Genomic DNA, 21,882 nt, shown 5'->3' on the forward strand with positions numbered 1-21,882 from the left:
AATTACATTTGGTAAGAATTAGTATTATATTGTAATAATAAATTACACATTATTATTATATGACAAGGAAGTAGACACATAAGGAATCGGATTTAAAAATAAATTTAAACAAGACAGAATATAATTATTAGAAATATCTCGAAAAAAATATAAAATATTATTTATTATTAAATTATTTTAATAATTTACTTTTGTCATCTCATAATAAGTTCAGGCTATGGCTCCACGAGCGACAGATTGTCGCTAGCAGTAGCAGTAAAATGTAGCTTGATAAATGAAAACAACATCAGTGACACTGAGTGGCTCCACGCGCTGTAGATTGTCGCTTCGTTTCGAGACCGAGACGCGTCATCAAGGTCGTGTCGCGTTCGAATAGATCCGGACCTATTTTTTAGCAGTAATTTGCAGCGCGTTTGTGGCTCCACTAGCAGTAATTTGTCGCTTGTAGCGGTAATTGCCATTTAATCGGATATTTTTGTTCTTGTTTGTTTATTTCTCTGTGTTTGTTAAGTTGTTTCTTTGTTTTTATAAATTACTTTAAAGTTTTTTCATACAATTTTGTGTCTCAAATCATAACAAAAAATTATAAGTTCTAAGAAAGAAATAAATCCAATATTTTCTTTATCGGTATTCTAGATAACAAAAATCAATGGATAGTTTTTTTTCAATCCCAATTAACCGTATCAAACTGTACTTTATAATGGATGCCATTATTAAACAAGAAAAAGTTGGTTACAGTTGTTTGACAGTTGTTTGCAATTATTAAAGACAGCATATTGTTGCAACCGCAAGCGCAAATTTAGTGCGAAAATGGAAAACCTAAACGAAATTGAGTCCGCGGCTAATGATGCAGTAGCACGTTTGGGGCCCTCCAAGTCCGATAAGAACGATAATGCTCAAAAAATTTTAAACCCTCATGATTGGCCAACATCGGGAATGATTGCTGAAAGTTGTTCTCGACCATCAGTATCATCAACAATTACCAATGCGTATCAAGAGTCGGGAACATTTTTGCACGGTTTCAATTTTGAAAATGCCTCATTAACTAATTGTACTTTTAATATTACTATAAATAAAAATGCTGTTTAATTGTTGTTAATGACATTTGTATTGTTGTTTTGTGACATGTTTCATATTGTTGCCATGACAACATTTTTCCCTCCGCCGTAAAGAAATGGGAAAAAAAACTGCTGCCGGCAGAGACATCAAACTTTGACAGGATCAAGTTAAATAAGTAATGTCATCATTATTTGACGTTTGAAGAAAAACAACAGTTTTTATTGATTTCCCGAAAATCTATTTTTTGGATTTCCTTAACAAAAGAATTAAAAATTAAATTTTTAAAGTAATAAACTTCTTGCATGAAAGGGCTGGTTTTATTACCTCCATATAAATATTCTCCCATCTGACAGATAGTTATCTGGAGGATAGACATTTGTTCATAGAATAAAATGTAGTCACCCCAATATTTATATAATTGTCAAATAAATCACAATAATGTTTTAATATCAAAATTAAAAGTGAAACTGGAACAAACCATGAAGTGGAGATATCCAGGAGTGGCTAGTACATCTGTTGAATACAAAGCACGTGGTGTTCGTGTGTATTAAGGTATAAAAAATGCTTATTAAAAGCTTAAAATTTTTATTTTAAAGAAGATCTTTTCGGAATTGAATCATTCCATCATCAGTTTACTAAAAGAAAGAGTAAAAATACCAATATTAAAAACAAGTAAGTTAAAATTTAAATATATAGAAAAACACGTTGGTTTTTTACTACTTACATAAAAAGTTGTTAAAAACATTGTATGGCCACATAAAAACATTGGAAGGACATCCGTATTAAAAAACAATCCTCATGGTATATATAAAGGTAAATGCAATAGACTGTTAACTTGTTGATTAATAAAAACTGAAAATGGGGGCATCTTACATGACCCCCTGTAGCTGGTGAGGTTTTATCGACTTACATTACTTCTGATCTGTGCTGGAGTCTAGGGCTAACTGATAGAAAGATGGTATGAAAAATCAGTTAGTACCCGTCAATGTCAAGTGGAATGATGTAGTAGGAGCAAAAGTCATTGTGCTTAAGTTTTGTGAGTTTAGTCTTCACTAAAAACGGCCTATTCACAAACTTAAGCACAATGACTTTTGCCCCTACTACATTATTCCACTTGACATTGACGGGTACTAACTGATTTTTCATACCATCTTTCTATCAGTTAGCCCTAGACTCCAGCACAGATCAGAGGTAATGTAAGTCGATAAAACCTCACCAGCTACAGGGGGTCATGTAAGATGCCCCCATTTTCAGAAACTACTTTGCAGTACTACAAACGACAGAGATAAAAATAGCGAAGCGAAAATATAAGAATAGAATGCAATATAGAAAACATAAATGGATGGGTGACAAACGGAAATAGGAGTGAAACGAACACATTAGTAGAATGGCAAAGGATAGGATAGTACGAATAGCACGAGATAAGTCATGAAATGGACGAAAAAGTATTGGCAGACCAAGACAGACCAAGAAAAAGATGGTGCGATACTTTAAACAATTTAGAATTCTAATATTGAATAAGAAACAGGCTTCAAAGCCTACATACAAGAAGGAAGAAAAAGAAGAAGTTTTCGAACATGCAGAATTCAAAGAATAATATTGTTTTTATAAAACTAAAAATTAGAAAGTTTCTCATATTTTTCCGACTTAATTGGACTTAAGGGAATAAATTACAAATTGTAAAATTAATTATTTAATTGATGTTTCGACTTCTATATCAGAAGCTTTCAAAAAACAGATTTTATCTTACATTATAAACCATGCAAAATAATCTCATGATTCAAGCTTTTAATTCCATCACAAAAGCGACTACGGAACCATGTTATAGGCCGTTATTAAGAAACAGGTGAAAGATATTTTTTATAAAAATAGAACATTGGAGGGATACTAACTGTGATATGCTAAAGAAAGAAAATATATTAAAACTATTACGGATAATTTACCTAAAACGAGTAAATAATAATTGAAAACAATACAGCATATTTATAAACAAAAAACATTAGGAGTGTAGGCCCAAAATTTCGGGCCAATGCTTGTTAAATGCATTCATTTTTTTCGAATCCTGAGAAAACTAAAGTCCGTGTCAGACGGTCAAATATTGGATCAAATTAGTTTGAGCAAACTGACGTAATGACGTCATAATTACAGTTTTTTCAAATTTTAAAAATCTACCTGTCACACGATCATTCAAATTTGATCAAATTGACGTACTATGTCAAGGAAATTAATTGTCTTTTTTGCTTATTGTATTAGTTACTTGGGTTTAATTTACGATTCTAATTTTTCTTATACACAAAGAAAATAAATAGGGTAAAAGGATTTTTATAATAATATGGATGTTTGACATTATATAAACAGCTTCTTTCTCGGTATAAATCAATGGACAGTGGAAGTGTGACGTCACAACTGTCAATTACTTTCCAAACAAAAGTTGAAATGTCAAATCTCAAGACTTTTTAATTTCTATAAAGTTAACATTTGGCTTCCTCTGCTACTCTTTCTTTTAAGTATAGTGGTTTTTACGATAATACCATCATAATTCAGTGTTCTATTTCTATGAAATATAGTTTAAAAGTTTAAATTAAAGACATTCTAACCTTATTTTATTGATACATGCATTTTATTGCTATTTTTATAAAACAACATGCTTTATTATTTACACAACCTTGTAAAACTGTTGTAGTAACTATTAGACTACTTAGATATTGCAAAAAGCGGAAAGATTCTGTAAAAAAATGAAAAAATAACGAAAAATACAAATTATCCACACTAAACAAGGTTTGTTTGGAAAGTGAAACTGACAGATGTCAATAAAATCTACTTCATCACTTCCACGGTCCATTATGTAGAAACTTGTTCCTGGCTTCAAGATATTTTAAATTTTTATTTATATTTCATAGGAAGACAAAATAGGAAGACAAATAAACCACACACTGTCAACCAAAAGAAAATTAATTTAAATACGTTATGTCTAACTGCTGATTGTCATTTGACTTTGGATATTTTTCGACCAATCAAAATTAAAGTTTGATCAAACTGACCTTGAAAATAGAATCCTATTCTCAAACTCAGGATGTGACGTCATATGCTGTCAATTTTTTGGTTTGGTCAAACTAGTTTGATCAAATAGTTGACCATCTGACACGGACTTTATAAGTATTTTTGAAACATTTAAACTCAGAATAAAAGATTACATTATTACCGAGGGCCAAAAGTCCCTGAATACTTCTATAATGTTTATTTTAGTAAGTTACAGGGGTGAAAAAAAAAAAAAATGGAAAATTAAGTGTGATTTATAATTTCAAATATCTCTTAAAAAAACTTTTTGTTTATTCTGGGGGACTTTCGGCCCTCGGTAATAATGTAATCTTTCATTCTGCGTTTAAATTTTTCAAAAAGATTTATTAGTTTTCTCAGGATTCTAAAAAAATGAATACATTTAAAAAGCATTGGGCCGACATTTTGCGCCTACGCTCTTAACTACAAAGTTCATAGTACTTTGTAATAAACAAATAGAAATTCGACGCATTGAATTTCTTGTCAGAAAAAGCTAAGTGTACAAAAATTTCAATGGTTATAAAGTTATTTATTAATACTTTTGTTGTTTTACTACTGTTGTTTTAACAAAGACTGCATAATAATCATATTGTATTCGTATAATGACCATATTTTTTATTTGATTACTGTTGGTTCAGTGTTTTATTAAGTCGTTCGATAAACATAAATAATAACAATTTTTTAGTTTAAAGCTTATAGGTTCTTGGATATTATACTGTTGTCTGGTCTATAGGTTGTATTTTTTAGTTTAAAACTCATAGGTTATTGGATATTATAGTCTTTTTTTGAAATTAAAGTATCTCGACAGCTACGGCCATTGACTCGGGTACAAAAAGGTCCGTTGTATTACATTTGAGTTAAATACAGTAAGACACGTTAGAGTTATTTATTATTTAAATACAGTCTCTTTCATCACAAATCACTATAATCCATGGGCGCCCATATATCAAAATCCAGGGGAGGGCAAGTCAACTCAAATTTTTATTTTGATCCATAGAACTTAATAAAAACTAAAATAGCCGATTGCAAAAATGCAAAAATATAAACATGATTTACAAACAGTAAAGAAATACCAGAAAAGTAAAAGTAATCTTAAACAAAAAATTATTAACAACATATTTTATGGTATGACTTTATACATACAAATTTTATTATACAAAATTTTTTATGTAGGAATAAAAAAATCAATTTTAAGCAAGGATGTTAAAAAATAGTAATAAAAAAAGCAGGTACCCTGAGATACGAAATGCAACACAAGCAATAGTGTAGTTTAAATAATATGTAAGTAACATAATATCTGAATTGAAAAATTTCTTTTACTAGGAAATTAAAACAAATATTCAAAACTGTACTACGTTGAAAGGGTTAGGGTAGGGTGTACAGTACACCCTTCTACTACCATGCTTAGCCGAAATTGCATAAATAGTCAAATGTGTGCAATCTTCAAATACTTCGCTGGGTGCCAACTTATTTATATTTGACATTAAAAATTTGTACTATGTTGTAAACAATTGAAGAAATTTAATTAAAAATTTATTTGTTATAATTTATTATAAAAAAATTAACATTTTTTTTCAGTTAGTATTGTATGTATTATAATTTATTGAAACGAATAATTTCCCAATAGAATCTAAAATGGTAAAATGTTAAACCCAGCAAAACGTAAAAAGTAAACTTGATATTGAAGGCTAGTGCTCTGTATCTTGTGAAAATAAAAACTGAAGGTTTCTGGGCTTTTGTCCAAACTCATCTATTACTTTTTTAATAAAATTATTTCGATTGTTTTCTATTTTATTTCTATGAACGCTCATCATACACAGTCCATCTAATTTTTGTTCACTTATAGTGGACCTAATCCAGGTTTTAACCCTTCGAAGAGTTGAAAATGATCTTTCAATCGTGCATGTGGTGGGAGGAAGGCACAGAGAAATTTCTATAGCTTGGGCTATAGCTGGGTAAAATAAGCAATGGGCTAGTAGCTCTATCATTGAAATATCTTCTACATCTAAATTGGTTTGATTTTTCCAATAATAGAGCCACAATGATGCCTGTTCTTTTAGATTAGTAATTTTGTATAAATTATTTATGATTTGAATAAAAAATGAAAAATTGTCTTCAGCGGAATTAACCACATGGTTTGACCGTTGTGTTTGCTTTCTAGGAGCGATTCGTGGTTTTTCAAGGGTAATACTTAGAGATTCGGCATCATTTGTACTCTTTTCAAAAATTATTTTAAAAGTTGTTTCCGCTTCTTGCCTGTGCTTTGTTATCATATCAAGAAATATCTGTATATGATTTTTAACTGTCAGCATATCTATTGATTTAGTTTGTAAAATGTTTACTATGGGTTCTAAGAAAGAAGAATATTTGGAAATCAAATTTAGGGAAATTATAAAAGTGGAATCAGATGTGGCACATGAAAGCTGCTGTGCTCTTGATCTTGTTGAGCAATTAAATTTGTTATCTGCTATTATTGTTTCTAAAACATTTTTGATTTCAATAAAATTTACTAGGCCACTATACCAAATATTTAAGTCAAACAAGTAAAAACGTGTAGCATTTATTAAGCGGATATTTTTTTGTGAGAGTAAATTTTGCATTTGACATGGGACGAAATAAAGTTTAAAATTGTTGGTACAGGTACACTTTCTACCAATTAAGGCTTGATACCTACGACATCTCAAAATCCCTCTTTGCATTGTACAATATTATTATGGTAGGTAGCTACATTCGAGGCATTGTTAAGGAAATACCTACCGCATTTCTCGGTATTTCTCTAGATTAGTTTCCGGTTGTTTGTTGTTTTGAGGTATTGTTGCAAGTTTCTCGCCACAATATGCGTAAATAATATATTTTTTTTTAAATATACTTACATACATACTGATTTTTTAAATAATATTACTAATGACAGGGGGGGGGGCAACTGCCCCCTCTTGCCCCCCTCCTATGGGCGCCCATGCCTATTCCGAAGAGATCTTGAAAAACGCTTTTGAGGGTGAAACAGCGACACTGTGATCTTAGCCGAAAATATTGAAGATCTTCAGAGACTGGTGATCAGAATAGCGAAGTATGGAAAAGAGTACGGTCTAACAATAAACGTGAAGAAGACGAAATTTATGAAAATATCGAAAACAAAGAAACACCGAGAATCTTCTAATAAACGAAACCAACGTCGAACAAGTGGACAAATATGCATATCTGGGAACAATGATTATCTCCACAAATTATTACATTCAGGAGATCAAAATCAGAATAGAAAAGGCTAGAGTAAATTTCAACAAAATGAGAAGAGTGCTATGTACAAGGGATTTAAAATTGGAACTAAGAGTTAGGTTGGCGAGGTGCTATATTTTTTCGACTTTGTTTTATGGAATGGAAGCTTGGACTTTAAATGTGACATCAATGAAAAAACTGGAGTCATTCGAGCTGTGGGTGTATAGAAAAATTCTGAAAATATCGTGGACAGAACACGTCACAAACAAAAAGGTTCTGAGAAGGATAAATAAAGAAATAGAAATTTTAAATACAATTAAAACAAGAAAATTGGAATATCTCGGACATATTACACGTGGAGGGAAATACACCTTGCTCCAACTGATTATGCAGGAAGGGATCCAAGGAAAGAGAACCGTAGGGAGGCGTAGAATGTCATGGCTGCGCAACCTGAGAGTGGTACGGATGTACATCAAATGAACTTTTCAGAGCAGCCGTCTCAAAAGTCCGAATAGCTATATGATGATTACCGACCTCCGCCGCGGAGATGGCACTTGAAGAAGAAGATCCCATTGTTCCTTTACTATTGTTCCAAGACAGGTATACTGTTTTACTCAGACCACTGGTTTATTATTGATAAGCAGTTGAGCGTCTCCAATTTTATGTTTACTGTTCACCACAAATTTGGTGGTTGATAAGCTTATTTCTTATCCAAATATTTCACTCACCTCTTTAACTTTATTTCACCCACTTGTTCATTAGCTGTTATCATATCAAGAAATAACTGTATATGATTTTTAACTGCCAGCATATCTATTGATTTAGTTTGTAAAATGTTTACTATGGGTTCTAAGAAAGAAGAATATTTGGAAATCAAATTTAGGGAAATTATAAAAGTGGAATCAGATGTGGCACATGAAAGCTGCTGTGCTCTTGATCTTGTTGAGCAATTAAATTTGTTATCTGCTATTATTGTTTCTAAAACATTTTTGATTTCAATAAAATTTACTAGGCCACTATACCAAATATTTAAGTCAAACAAGTAAAAACGTGTAGCATTTATTAAGCGGATATTTTTTTGTGAGAGTAAATTTTGCATTTGACATGGGACGAAATAAAGTTTAAAATTGTTGGTACAGGTACACTTTCTACCAATTAAGGCTTGATACCTACGACATCTCAAAATCCCTCTTTGCATTGTACAATATTATTATGGTAGGTAGCTACATTCGAGGCATTGTTAAGGAAGTACCTACCGCATTTCTCGGTATTTCGCTAGATTAGTTTCCGGTTGTTTGCTGTTTTGAGGTATTGTTGCAAGTTTCTCGTCAAAAAAACGTATATACGTTTTTTAACGTATTTAGTAATTTTAAAGTGTTTTTTTAACAGTAATTTTTAAAGTGTAATTGCAACTTCAGTATATCATGTTATTTAACGTTGTTGTTTCTGCCACGAATCTTACATTCGGGTAAGTTTTTTATAGTTTTTTATAGCCTTTTTTTGGCACCATTCAAACTGTTACAACATAGTAATTTTCTTTGTAGACCTTGATAAAGGTGGCAAAAAACCACCGAAAGCTTGGATTCAGAATAAATAGTACGCCTTAGCAAAGCTCTGTTTTTATTGACTACCACACCCAAAAAGAAAAAAGTATTTACATATATTTTTTCCAAACTAGTCAAAAAATTTTGGACTACTTTTTCTTATATATATATATATATATATATATATATATATATATATATATATATATATATATATATATATATATATATATATATATATAGGTATATATATATATATATATATATATATATATATATTTAAATTATATGTTTTACTATCTATTAAAATTATCTTTATCAATTTAAAAAAAAATCTATTTTATTTCTATTTGTTCCAGATCCCTTAAAGTTTAATCACTTTGACCATGAAACAATACAAAGCCAGCAAACAGAAAATAAATCACTTACCCAAATTCAAGAATTCTATAAGAACACAAACGTTTTTGTTACTGGAGGAACTGGATTCCTAGGTAAAATTCTTTTGGAAAAACTACTACGGTCCTGCAATGAACTCAACAGCATCTACGTCCTCGTCAGAAACAAAAAAGGCAAAAATGTAACAACGAGAGTGGAGGAAATTTTTGAAGATGTCGTTTTTGATAAAATGAAAGTTGAATGTCCAAAGTTTATGCACAAAATTGTTGCTGTTGCTGGAGATTGTTCGTTGCCTGATCTTGGCCTGTCGATACAAGATAGAAAAACTTTAATGGAAGAGGTAGGTTTGTACAAATTTCTAACAATTTCTGATAGGAAAGACCTTAAAGAAAGCTTAAGACTTTAAAAGAAGCTATGGTTTACAAGTTCTTTATTAGGTTTTTTCACTTCTTTCGGTCCTTCACTTATTCTTTTAAATCTGCTATTGTCACTTCGATATTTTTGTGGACTATGTATAGCTATCTCTAGGTCTAGGTCTAGGTATCTCTATCTCTACGTTATTTTAGCATCTATCCATAATACGTATCCCAGTCATCCATAATAGTTGAGTCTGTAAGTAGTTCCATTGTTCTGAAATCTGACGACATATTATCTTTCCACCGCATTCGTAGACATCCTAAGGGCTTCTGTCGGGACTTCCTCCCAGATAAACTTGGCAAGGCGGTTATTATGAGCCTATGGACATGGCCAGCCCATCTTAGACGTGGGGACTTAACTTCTTGAACGGTGTCGCTATCCTTATATAATAATATCTGTGTGACCTCGACAGTTGTTTCTCATTTGTTAATGGTTAGTATTCAGGTCGTGATGGGGTCCAAAGATCCTTTTGAGGATTTCTCTCTCAAAACATGAGTTATCTTTCGATTTCATTTGTGAGCGTCCACGTCTCACATCCACACATGGGCAGTGGTCTAACATAATATATCATTTTTATACAATTATTTTATGTTCCTTAGAAATAAGAATATTAGGTAGTTAAATATTAGATAATAATATGAGACACTACGAAGTCATTTAAGTAATTCATGACATTATGCCGTAATAATTATTTATATTAACTGCTATACTTTTCAGATTAACATAGTATTTCACGCTGCAGCTACAGTTCGTTTTGACGAAAAAATGAAGACAGCAGCTGCCATTAATGTACGAGCTACAGAGGAGTTATTGAATCTTGCCCATCAAATGCCAAAACTTAAAAGCTACATCCATGTTTCCACTGCCTATGCAAATTGCCCAGAAAAAGTAATCGAGGAGAAGTTTTACCCTCCGGCTTTGGATTACAAAAAACTACTAGTGATGACAGATACTTTATCGGATAAAATGATGGATAATTTAACTCCGATGTGAGTACCAATATTAATAATTCAACTGCTCGTCAAAAGTTTAGGATATATCTAGTATTCAAATAAAATATTTACAATAAAAATTTGGTTATAAATATATTTCTTTATCGACGAAACATATTTATGTTTTGCTAGGGCTCATTTATTTGCTTTACACAAAATTCAAGTTTTCGTTAAATGTCTTTTTGAGTTTTTATTATCTCATAAATCACAGACCCTTTCATATACATTCTCAAAAGGATTATTTACATATTATTTGATTCGTCAATCCGATGAGACATAATCGCTATAAAAAATAATTGACATTATTATGTCAATGCAGTGAAGCAAACCCTTATGTATACACCTGCATGTTCTATTCTCACTAAAAGATTGATAGCAGTCGTAAAGTTTTTTATTTATTTTGAATTTACTAACCTTTAAAGCCATAAAAAGATCTCCTCGCTTGAAGTCTCTTTAAGCTGGACATTTGCTTGTAACAATTACAATTTCTCATCCTTAATGAGCCAGGCGCTCTCTACTTACACAAATAATTATTTCACACTTTCAGTTATCAATTATCTCGTCCCCAATGACATTTTGTCATTCTTTCATTAAGCAGATCTCCGTTGTCTAGATGTCATTAACTATTTCTAGGTTCTAGTTAATGTAGTTCGTAAACAACTCACCATGTAATTCATTTTCTCGGTAACATCCATAGCTGATAGGCATTTCCCTCTCCACCAACCTATTATGCTATTGAACATATAATTATTATGTAGTAAAAAACCATTTGTTAATAAAACTTTATTTTTTTAAGAATGCTTGACAAGTATCCTAATACTTATGCATATACTAAACAGATTGCTGAAGGTGTTGTCCAAGAAGTGGGAGAAGGTCTTCCACTCGGTGTTGTAAGACCAGCGATAGGTAAGTAAACGTACTATGATTTGTTTTAAAAGTAAACAGAGTAGATTTAAAATCTAGACTCAGTAGAGTCATATAACTAATCAATCACCTTATTTTTAGTTGTTGCCACCTACCGAGAACCAGTTCGAGCATGGATAAATAATATGTATGGTCCTACAGGGATAGTTGCAGGAGCAGGTGTAGGTCTCATTAGGGTAGTACATTGTGATGAATATGCCAATGCTAACATAGTGCCAGGAGATATGTGTGTCAACTCTATAATAGCATCGGCTTGGGACGTTTCAGAACAATTTTTAGAAGCAAAACATCAGAATAAGAACTATGAAATACCTATTTACAACTTTGAAAGCAGTAATGATAGCGTAAGTAATTATTACTTAATCTTTTTATTAACTTACAGCGACATTAAGGTACTGCTACAATAAATTTACTATGAAATTGTATACTAGAGGCGATGTTTAAACGTTCAAACATTAACAACGATGGCAAGGAGCGGGAACTTTTCAACACAGTAAAAGATCATACTTAAGTCACCTACTAAGAAATAATGGGTACCAATATGATCATTTAATAGTGGAAGGAAAGATCAGGGGAAAGAGAGGACTAGGCACGAAAAGACTATTGTGGCTAAGAAACCAAATTTGGTTAATGGCCAAATTATGAATAGGTAATAAGAACAGCTGAGAACAGAAAAAAGTTTACAATTGTACTAGCTAACTTTTATTGAGGAAAGAGCACATTTTAAAATTCTTTTGTTTTTTTTATACATTTGCTGTAAATCTTAAGTGAAGCAGTAACAAAACTATCGAAAATTAGGTAATAGAGAAGATATATGTTCTTTTGAAGCTAAGGACAAATATATAAAGTGCCATTAAGGAAAACACCTCGAACGTCACATTGACTGACGTCGAAGACAACACGAATTTTGGAAACAAGAGACGAATTAACAATTTGTTTTTGAAAACTACGTTATGAGCAAAGTATTAAGAAATAGGTGATTTAAAATCGGATTCAGGATCCGTTCAGAACCGTCGAGATTCTGGATTTTGCTAAAACTATTGTCTAACATACAAAAGCGATGATATGCCTTAGAATAAGTATCGTAAAAAAGTCGATTCGGTTGTCAAAACGGTGAAGGAATAAAAAATCTGCCTGTTGACTCTCGGACTGTTAATTACTTAAATGCTCACAAGCTTGCTCGTCCTGGAACAAAATAGCAGGTTTAGATATATTTTCGATTTCCAAAAACTTTCGTAAAAGAATATCTATGTTATATCCATCTACATGTGTAAAGATATGAAGAAAAACTTTAAAAGAACCGTAGAGGCTCGCCGTTTTAGAACATAACCGAAAATGATTTCTGAGGCCACGTGTTGATTTGGTTCGCCAAGAATTTTACCAGACTTTAAGAAAAGAGGAACCAATTCAGCATCTATGAGTATGTCCATAGGACCTAGTTGCTATAATGTGTGATCTGCTAGTTTCAGACCACGAATATGAGTGAGATGATAGTGAGGATTTGATGATCCCAATTTGATGATTAGTGAGCATTGATGAGTCCAACAAGAAGATCGAACCGTCACGATCACATGGTTTACTGAGAGAGAACAGTAGTACCATAGGTGTTGTATGTCAACATTAGGTTTAGATATTCTACAGGGATTGATAGTTTATTCCGAAATAAAATTAGCCATGGAGGGAATTTTCTAAAAATTGCCGAAGACATCTTTGATATGCAGGTGGATCAAGCATGTGGATAACAATACATATGAGGACGTCAAACGTGGTTATGTAGAAATGTTAGTGTTCATTGGAGAAGTCAAAGCAAAACTAAATTGTGAGATTTAAGACGTTTCTAATACATAGTTGAGGTTCGCACTTGATGCAGTGATTTGCAAACCATATATTTCTGCGAAGTACTACAGTACTTTATGGAATGAACTAAAATCAACTAGTTTACATATAAATTATATCATTTAACTAACAAAAAACGTTATTTTTCGAAACGAAAAATATTGGAATAATGAGAAAGTGATCAAGAATGAGTAGAATGAGTAGAAAAGTGAGAATGTAATAGATTCTACTATTTTCTAATTCAAAATCTGTACGAAGTTTGGTGTCCAGTTTGTTCAACAGCATATTGAATAATAAGAAATCCTATTGTTTAACCGGAAAATTAAGAATACGTAACGCGGCAACATTTTCAGTGAAAGTATGTAAGATATTTCTTAACTTAGAAGAAGTGGAATTTTTGATAACTAAAATATTAAAAATGTGTTTATAATAGTGGGTAGCAAGAATTCGTTTGTTTTGATACCTTTTCCTTAAAATGTCGGAAGTAATCTGGTAATTTGGCTCAGCCAGAGGCATGCTTTTAATAAAAGCCAAAGGTTTTTGACTAATTGACCTAATATTCTATTCTATTCTAATAATTCTTTGGTTTTTACGTTAAATTTGTGGATCAGTCTTTGCATACTATCTCGTCTTGGGCTATCAATTGTGTCGACTGCGTAACAGAGTATTTTTTTTTTGTTTCCCATCCTGTATCCTGTTCCTTTGTTAACGCTTTTGCTGATTTCATCATCATCATCATCAATGGCGCTACAAGTCTTCGTGAGTCTTTGCCGCGTTTACTATTGCCTTCCATGTTTATCGGTCCTGTGCCAGTAATTCCCTAGATCTTCTTTGACTGCATCTTTCCACCTTTTTCTAGGCCGCCCTACAGACCTTTTTCCCTCTGGCCTTTCCCAAAACACATTGTTTATAAGGCGATTGTCGTTACTGCGTATCACATGCCCTACCCATCTGAGTCTATTGGCCTTTATATATCTGACTAGATTTTCTTTTCCGAATAAAGACTCTAGCTGGTTATTGTATCTGCCCCTCCATTCATTTGTCACGCTGTCTCTGCAAGGGCCATATATCATTCGAAGAATTTTACGTTCCCACACCAGCAATTTATTAATTTCTCTTTTTGTTAGCGTCCATGTTTCGCTTCCATACGCGACTGCTGGTCGTATTATGGTCTTATATATCCGGATTTTGTACCTCGTGAAAGAAGTTTTGACTTCATTAGATGTTGCATTGAAAAGAAAGATCTGTTTCCTGCCATTATTCTCGTTTCAACTTCTCGCTCTAATTTGTTGTCATTTGTGATTGTTGCTCCTAGATATTTAAATCCTTTAACCACTTCAAAGTTGTGATCATTTATAGTAATGCCATGCCTTATTCGCCGTCGTTCTTGCTTTGAGACGACCATGTATTTTGTTTTGTCTTCATTTATTTTTAGACCGATGTTTAATGCAGCTTCTTCAAAGCTCGAGAAAATACCCTTACATTCTAATGTTGATTGTGTTACTGCGTCTACGTCATCGGCGAGTATGAGTTTTGCTCCCCGAGCAGTTATGTCTGGTTTGATTTTTGGATATATTTTTCGCATGACATATTCTAAGGCCAGGTTAAACAACAATGGGGACAACGGATCTCCCTGTCTCAGTCCAGAATTTACGCAGAAAGCATTTGATATTTCTTCCCCTATTCTAACTTATACAAAAAAATTATTTACACACATTTGTGTTACCTCAGCTAGTTTCTTGGGTACGCCGAGCTCGATCATTGCCTTCCATAATGTTGCACGATTAATTAAATCATAAGCCTGTTTGAAGTCTATAAAAATCTGATGCATGTCGTGATTATATTCCCAATACTTTTCAAGCATTTGTCTTATTGTAAATATTTGATCAATAGTCGATCTGCCAGGCCTGAAACCACACTGGTAGTCACCAACTATTTCTTCGGCGTATGGTACTAATCTTTTTAATAATATCGAAGCCAATATTTTATATGTAGTGTTGATTAGTGAGATTCCTCTGTAATTCATGCATGATTCCTTTTTTCCTTTCTTGTGTATTGGTACAATAATACTACCACACCATTCTTTCGGCATTATTTCTTGTTGCCAGGGCATTTCTATTAATTGATTTTACTTATGAGTTCATAACCGCCTGTTTTAATTAGCTCGGCATCAATATTGTCCAGACCAGGGGATTTATCGTTTTTAAGCGTTTTTATGGCATGCGTAATTTCTTCCAAGCTTGGTGGAGGTATTTCTAATTCGACCGTTTGATACTCATGTTCTCCGTTGTTTCCACCATTTTCATTGTTTTCATCAGTGAAATTTTGGATATTTAGGAGCTCTTCAAAATATTCAGCCCATCTTTCTATTATTTTGTTTTCGGCAGCCAGCATTTCTCCATTTTTATCTCTTACGAAGCTGGGTGTGCTTATGTACGAGCCTCTCTTATGTTATCTTACTTCTCTGTAGAAATTTTTATTTTGATTTCGTCTGTGTTCTTCTTCTACTTTTTCAATTTGTTGCTGCAGATATTGTCTCTTTTTTTGTCTAAGTGTTCTTCTAGTTGCGGCTCTTTCTCTGTGGAATCGTATACGTTTTTCTTCTGATGGATTCGATAGATAATCAATTCTTCTTTTGTTTGCTTCTTTTAGAGTTCTTTCACATTCGTCGTCGAAACATTTTTTCTTTTTTGTTTTTTTCGTTCTTCCGATAGCTTTCTCTGCTGCTTCTGTAATAGTTGTTTTTGTTGCTGATTTCATCCATGATCAAATTGAAGAGCATGGGGCTCAATGAATCCCCTTGTCTTATTTCGCTGCCTACTTCTATAGGTTCTGTAAGTTGTCTATCTATTCTGACTTTCATTTTGTTGTTGTTGTTATATATAGCTTTCTCTGCTGCTTCTGTAATAGTTTTTTTTTGTTGCTAATTTCATCCATGATCAAATTGAAGAGCATGGGGCCCAATGAATCCCCTTGTCTTATTCCGCTGCCTATTTCTATAGGTTCTGTAAGTTGTCCATCTATTCTGATTTCCATTTTGTTGTTTTGGTAGATGTTTTCAATAGTTTTTATAATATTTAGGGGAACTTATCTATCTACAGAAGACGGATTATATCTTTGAGTCTTACTCTGTCAAAAGCTTTTTTTATGTCAATCAGACACAGAAATGCTGGTCTGTTATAGTCTAGTGATTTCTCAGTAATTTGCTTTATAACAAATATTCCATCTGTACACGATCTTCCACTACCAAAACCCTGCTGTTCATCTGCTAGACTAATCCTCTGATTTATTAGCACTTACTTGATTAGTGATTATTGCACTTATAGCAGTAATTAGTTTCATCTTAAAAATATAAAATATGACCAAATAATTTTAAACAGTTAAACTAAGTAAAACTAATAAACTTAAATATTTTTTAGCCTATCAACTGGAACATTTTCATGAACAGTACTATAAAATACGGAGTTCACACCCCGTCCATCAGAGCAGTTTGGTACCTATGTTTGCTATTAGAAAAAAATTATTTCCTGTACCTTCTTTATGCATTTTTACTACACACAGTTCCTGCCTTCTTAATAGATTGTGTTTTATTATGTATTGGAAAAAAACCAAAGTAAGTAAACGCAGTGTATATAAATCGGTTGTATTATGTTCACACAAATTATTTTTGTTTGCATTATTTACCACAGTTTTTCTAAATCTTAGCACACTTAGTCTTTTAATTTACATTTTCCAATGATTTTTTTGTATCCCACTCCCTTAATATAGTTTATTTTGTTATATATACTGTATTTTTGTTTCAGAATGCTAAAAGCCTACAGAAAAATCCACAAATTCTCCAGTGTACTATCTTATTTTTCAACACAAAATTGGACATTCCACTCAGAAAATGTTCAAAGAGTTTGTAAAAAGATGAGTAAAAAAGATAATGAAATATTTTTCAGTGATTTAAAATTGCTCAATTGGAACAGTTATTTCCAATATTGTATTATAGGAATAAGGACATTTTTGTTAAACGATTCCTGGGACACTCTTCCTGAAGCCATTGCTAAATGGAGGAGGTAGGTTAAAGTCAATTATAATTTTTCCCCAAATGATTAAATTTATAATCTGAAATAAATAATGATGAAAGAGCTTCATCTTCCTAGATATTTTATTACATTGGATGTTATGTATGTTGTTTACATTATTTTGGTCGGCATTACGGATATATATGTTCTTGACCATATATAAACACCTAAAAAGTTATTAGAAAAGCAGATTTTTTCATGGTATATTCTTTTTAATTTTATATTTTTATTTCATTCATGTAAAGAGTCTTGCTAAATATATTTTATACAATTCTATCTTTACTCCCTTATATATTATAATTTGAGCGTCTTTTTAACGTCATTTAAACATACTGTTTCTATTATTTTCTATTCAAATGTAGGAAAATATAGTTTTCTACATTTAGTAAATCTAAACCGAGGAAACAGTAAAGAAATCACAAGAAACAACAGTATAGACCAGGGCGGTTCTGTAAAAAATAGACTAAATTTGGATGTGAGAGGTGGCATTCGGATTTTTGCCGAAATGGTTAAGCCATCCTCCATCTCAAGTAGGTTGGAAACATTAATAAAAAATGTAAATATTAAAAAATTACTAAAAAAATCGATTTTTTTTCTACTTCCTTTGCTCATAACTTTAACATTTCAGCAAAATTCAGTGGAGCAAAATCGTAATAATAATAATAAAACGAAGAAATGAATATTGATTAGGAAGTGTTAAAGGAAGAATTAAGAAAATTAAAAAATATAAAATCACCAGGAGACGACAGAATACCGAACGAACTCCTTAACTTTTAACTACGGGCACCCAACCATTAATCTCAAATACGGGCGCGGTGTACTCTATACACCAGTTACAAATAGCTACAGAAACAAAATTTCTTTAATAATTAGAACTATATTAAATTACACAACTTGTGTTTAATCAATAATTAGTTATTATATAATAAAAAATAAAACTAAAAAATAATTCAAAATGGTAAACTAGTGAGAAAAAACGAAAACAGTAATTTTTTAAATTTTTAACTAGGTAGAAAAATAAATACATACGAGTCTTTATTCACTTTCCTCTTCTTCCTGGTTATTTGAGTTAATACACTCAGGACAAATAATGGTGGAATGTTCTTTGCAAACCATTCTCCTGCATGTCTGATACGAAATGGTTGTCACTCTATTTTTACGCCTTCCGCAGCAATAGCACCTTCCTCGTATTTTTGCTAGTGGTTCTTCTTCTTCTTGTTTCACTACAGTAGCTTTATATTTCTTCAGGAATAGTTTTAAATCTAAGGGCACAGCTTTATTTTTCGCAGGGACATATGACACTATAGTTACCTCTTTTTGAAATCCGAAAAGGGAAGATCCAACTTCTCTTTCTTTATGTGGTAGGAACTCCAACGGCAGCTCCCGTTTATTTTTCTTTAGTGTGCCAACCATTGTTACTTTATCTTTTAAAAGATCATTGGCCAATGAGTAACTTGTGTACCAATTATCACATGTCAAGTTCCGGTTTTTCTCTTTCCAGTCTTGAAGTAAACGATGTACAATATCAGCAAGTTTATTTGATTTGTTGTAAGGTCCTTGTGGCTGATTACCACAATACACCTCTAAATTTGTAACATAAAATGTCTGGGCATCACACAATACAAATACTTTTAACCCATACTTTGCAGGCTTGGACGGGATATATTGAATAAAACTGCATCTACCTCTGAAAGGTATTAACATTTCGTCAATTGTTACTTCTTCTCCTAAACAGTAGTTTTTGTTGCAGTTCTCTACAAAACGCTCCAGTGTAACTCGAATAGCAGCAAGCTTATCAGTTTCCTTGCGTACCCCTTTACTATTTTTGTCATCAAATCTTAGAGCAGCAAGGAAAAATAAAAATCGATCAGCACTCATGCACGCTCTAAATATTTCTGAGCCGGTTCCGTCTTTAGTCCACAATTCAAGAAAATGTGTATGGTTTTGCTTTTTAGTTCCTGCAAGAAGTAGTAGTCCGATAAATGCCATAATTTCTGTTTTTGTTGTGACTTTAGCCCGTCTCGGCCGGTTATACTTTATTCGCATATTTGCAATTTTCAAGTTTGTACACTCAACTATATTTTCAATAATGTCGTCACTAATTAATTTTTTCGAAAGCACTTCTCTCATTGGTAATATCTCTAGCACTCAGCTTTGGCCCAGGAAGTATTTTTACAATATTTTTGCTGGAAGTTTTGCTACATTTGCTCACCACTGAATATTTATACCACTTTGTTTGTTTATCTTTCGCTATAAAATACTAATCTTCATCGCTTTCTAAACTCTCACCATCGCTCTCGTTATCTGAATCAGAAGACTCTTTATCATTTAGTTATATCTCCGACTCAGTGTTATAATCGTTGTCTTCCGTAATTTCTTCCTCTTCTTCTGACGAACTAGCATCCTCTTCTCCCCTAACTTCTTCCTCAGGTTCTTCTTCGAACAATGTTTCAGCCATAGCTCTAAGCTCATCTTGTGTGAGTCTTTTAGGGTTTCTAACACGCACTCGATCCCTATAAAAAATATTTCTCCTAAGTTTCCAGTTCACATTTTTGTATAAAAAGTACAATGTAACATTTACTACACAGAAAATAACTCGTTTGCAGGTAATTTAAAGTTTAACATTCGTTAAATTTACTTACATAACTATGTGCATGGTGTACTGAAGGCACCGTTCGGGAACTCACTTTGATATTTTTTATCACAACTCAACTATTCGATCAAAAATCACGTATCGACTGTCACAGACAATGGTTGATACTATACTGATAGGTTACGTCGAGTCGAGCTCCGTAAACGCAGAAAATAGTTTGAAGAAACGGCAACCAACTTAACACCCATGGTGTACTGTGTACACCGTAGCCCGTAGTTAAAGGTTAAGGATGGAGGACCAAATATGGAGGAAAATTACAGAGGAATTAATTTATTAAACACAACACTAAAATTAACAACCACAGTGATAACAAATAAATTGAATGAAATTATAACACTAGCAGAAGAACAACAAGGTTTTAGGTCGGGAAGATCATGCAACGACGCTATATTTATAATGAGGCAAGTGCAATAGAAATCATTAGAATACAACAAACCGGCATATATATGATTCGTGAACATTACAAAGGCATTTGACCAGGTCAAATTAAAAGACGTTATCCACTTACTGTATGCAAGAGAGATACCTCTAGGAATAATACAAAACGATCGAAAATATCTACCAAAACAACACAATAAAAGTAAAAGTGGAAGAAAAACTAATCGATCCTCTGGCAATGGGATAAGACAGGGAGATTCCCTGAGTCCTCTATTGTTCAACCCAATTATGGATGAAATAATAAAAAAAGTAAGAGCTAAAAAATGATACCAAATGGGACAAAAATAACAAAATAACCTGATATGCAGACAACGCAATACTACTCTCTCAAAGTGAAGATGATTTACAACGTATGCTGCACCAATTTAATATAACAGCCAGAAAATTTAACATTTTAATTTCCCCAAAAAAGACAACATGCATGGTGACAACAGCAAATTTACTAAGGTGTAAAGTAATGGAGTTTAAATATCTAGGCATCACATTATCTAGCTACGGAATGCTCGTAACTGAAGTGGAAGATCAACTGAATAGAGCAAACAGAGCCGCAGGAATCACAGATCCGCCCTGGTCTAGTAAACAATTACAGATACGGAAAAAACTTAGTTAGTATTACAACATTAAGGCGAGATTCTAACATTATGTTTCTACTTAATAGAGATTAAAATTATATTTTCCCCTAGTCACGTTTAAAACGAACAAAAGCGAAAATTTTTTTGTTAAAATCCTTTATAAAAGGTATATAAATTTAAAAACCCAAACGGGCTATGTCATGAAGACAAAACGTTTTCGGAATTCATATTCCATCATCAGTGTCCTAAAAAGTATATAACCACTTTAATTAAAAAGAACATGAAGTTAAAATTTTGACCAAGGTTAATACAAAATGTGGTTAATACTAACTAGGTGTACATGTTTTGAGCCACTAAATATCTGGGTAAAAACCCGTTAAAAATTATATGTTACAATTTAGTTTACATTATTTAGTCTTATATATTAGGATGTTAAAGTTACCAGTGGATATGATAACATGGCAACGTACGACTCCATATGAAGTTGCTGGTCCTGAGACGAAGTGTCTACGAGGACTTGATAATAGCAAATGATTTGAATGACAAAATTGACATGTTAGGACGGAAGTCCGAACAAAGCAGTCTGTGTAACTTAATGTCTGTGTCTAAATATGACAGAAACCAGCAATATTAAAAAATTAGATAAGTTAAAATTAAAAAAACTTATTCAATTTTTATTTAACTAAATTTAAACTTCATGATATTTTTAAT

At 32.4% G+C, this 21,882-nt stretch overlaps 1 protein-coding gene across 1 annotated transcript in view; it reads left to right on the plus strand.

Moving 5' to 3' along the window:
- The window catches only part of LOC140444934 (fatty acyl-CoA reductase wat-like), a 97,058-nt gene that overhangs the window by 74,405 nt on the left and 771 nt on the right, over nucleotides 1-21,882 (plus strand). The window contains exons 2-7 of the mRNA XM_072536640.1: nucleotides 9,233-9,609; nucleotides 10,404-10,675; nucleotides 11,475-11,584; nucleotides 11,684-11,946; nucleotides 16,858-17,051; nucleotides 17,242-17,499. Of these exons, the coding sequence (XP_072392741.1) occupies nucleotides 9,233-9,609; nucleotides 10,404-10,675; nucleotides 11,475-11,584; nucleotides 11,684-11,946; nucleotides 16,858-17,051; nucleotides 17,242-17,499 (1,474 nt within the window). The remainder of the gene's footprint in view (nucleotides 1-9,232; nucleotides 9,610-10,403; nucleotides 10,676-11,474; nucleotides 11,585-11,683; nucleotides 11,947-16,857; nucleotides 17,052-17,241; nucleotides 17,500-21,882) is intronic.

Source organism: Diabrotica undecimpunctata, chromosome 7 (genome assembly GCF_040954645.1).
Source record: "Diabrotica undecimpunctata isolate CICGRU chromosome 7, icDiaUnde3, whole genome shotgun sequence".
In the NCBI taxonomy this organism is placed as follows: Eukaryota; Metazoa; Arthropoda; class Insecta; order Coleoptera; family Chrysomelidae; genus Diabrotica; species Diabrotica undecimpunctata.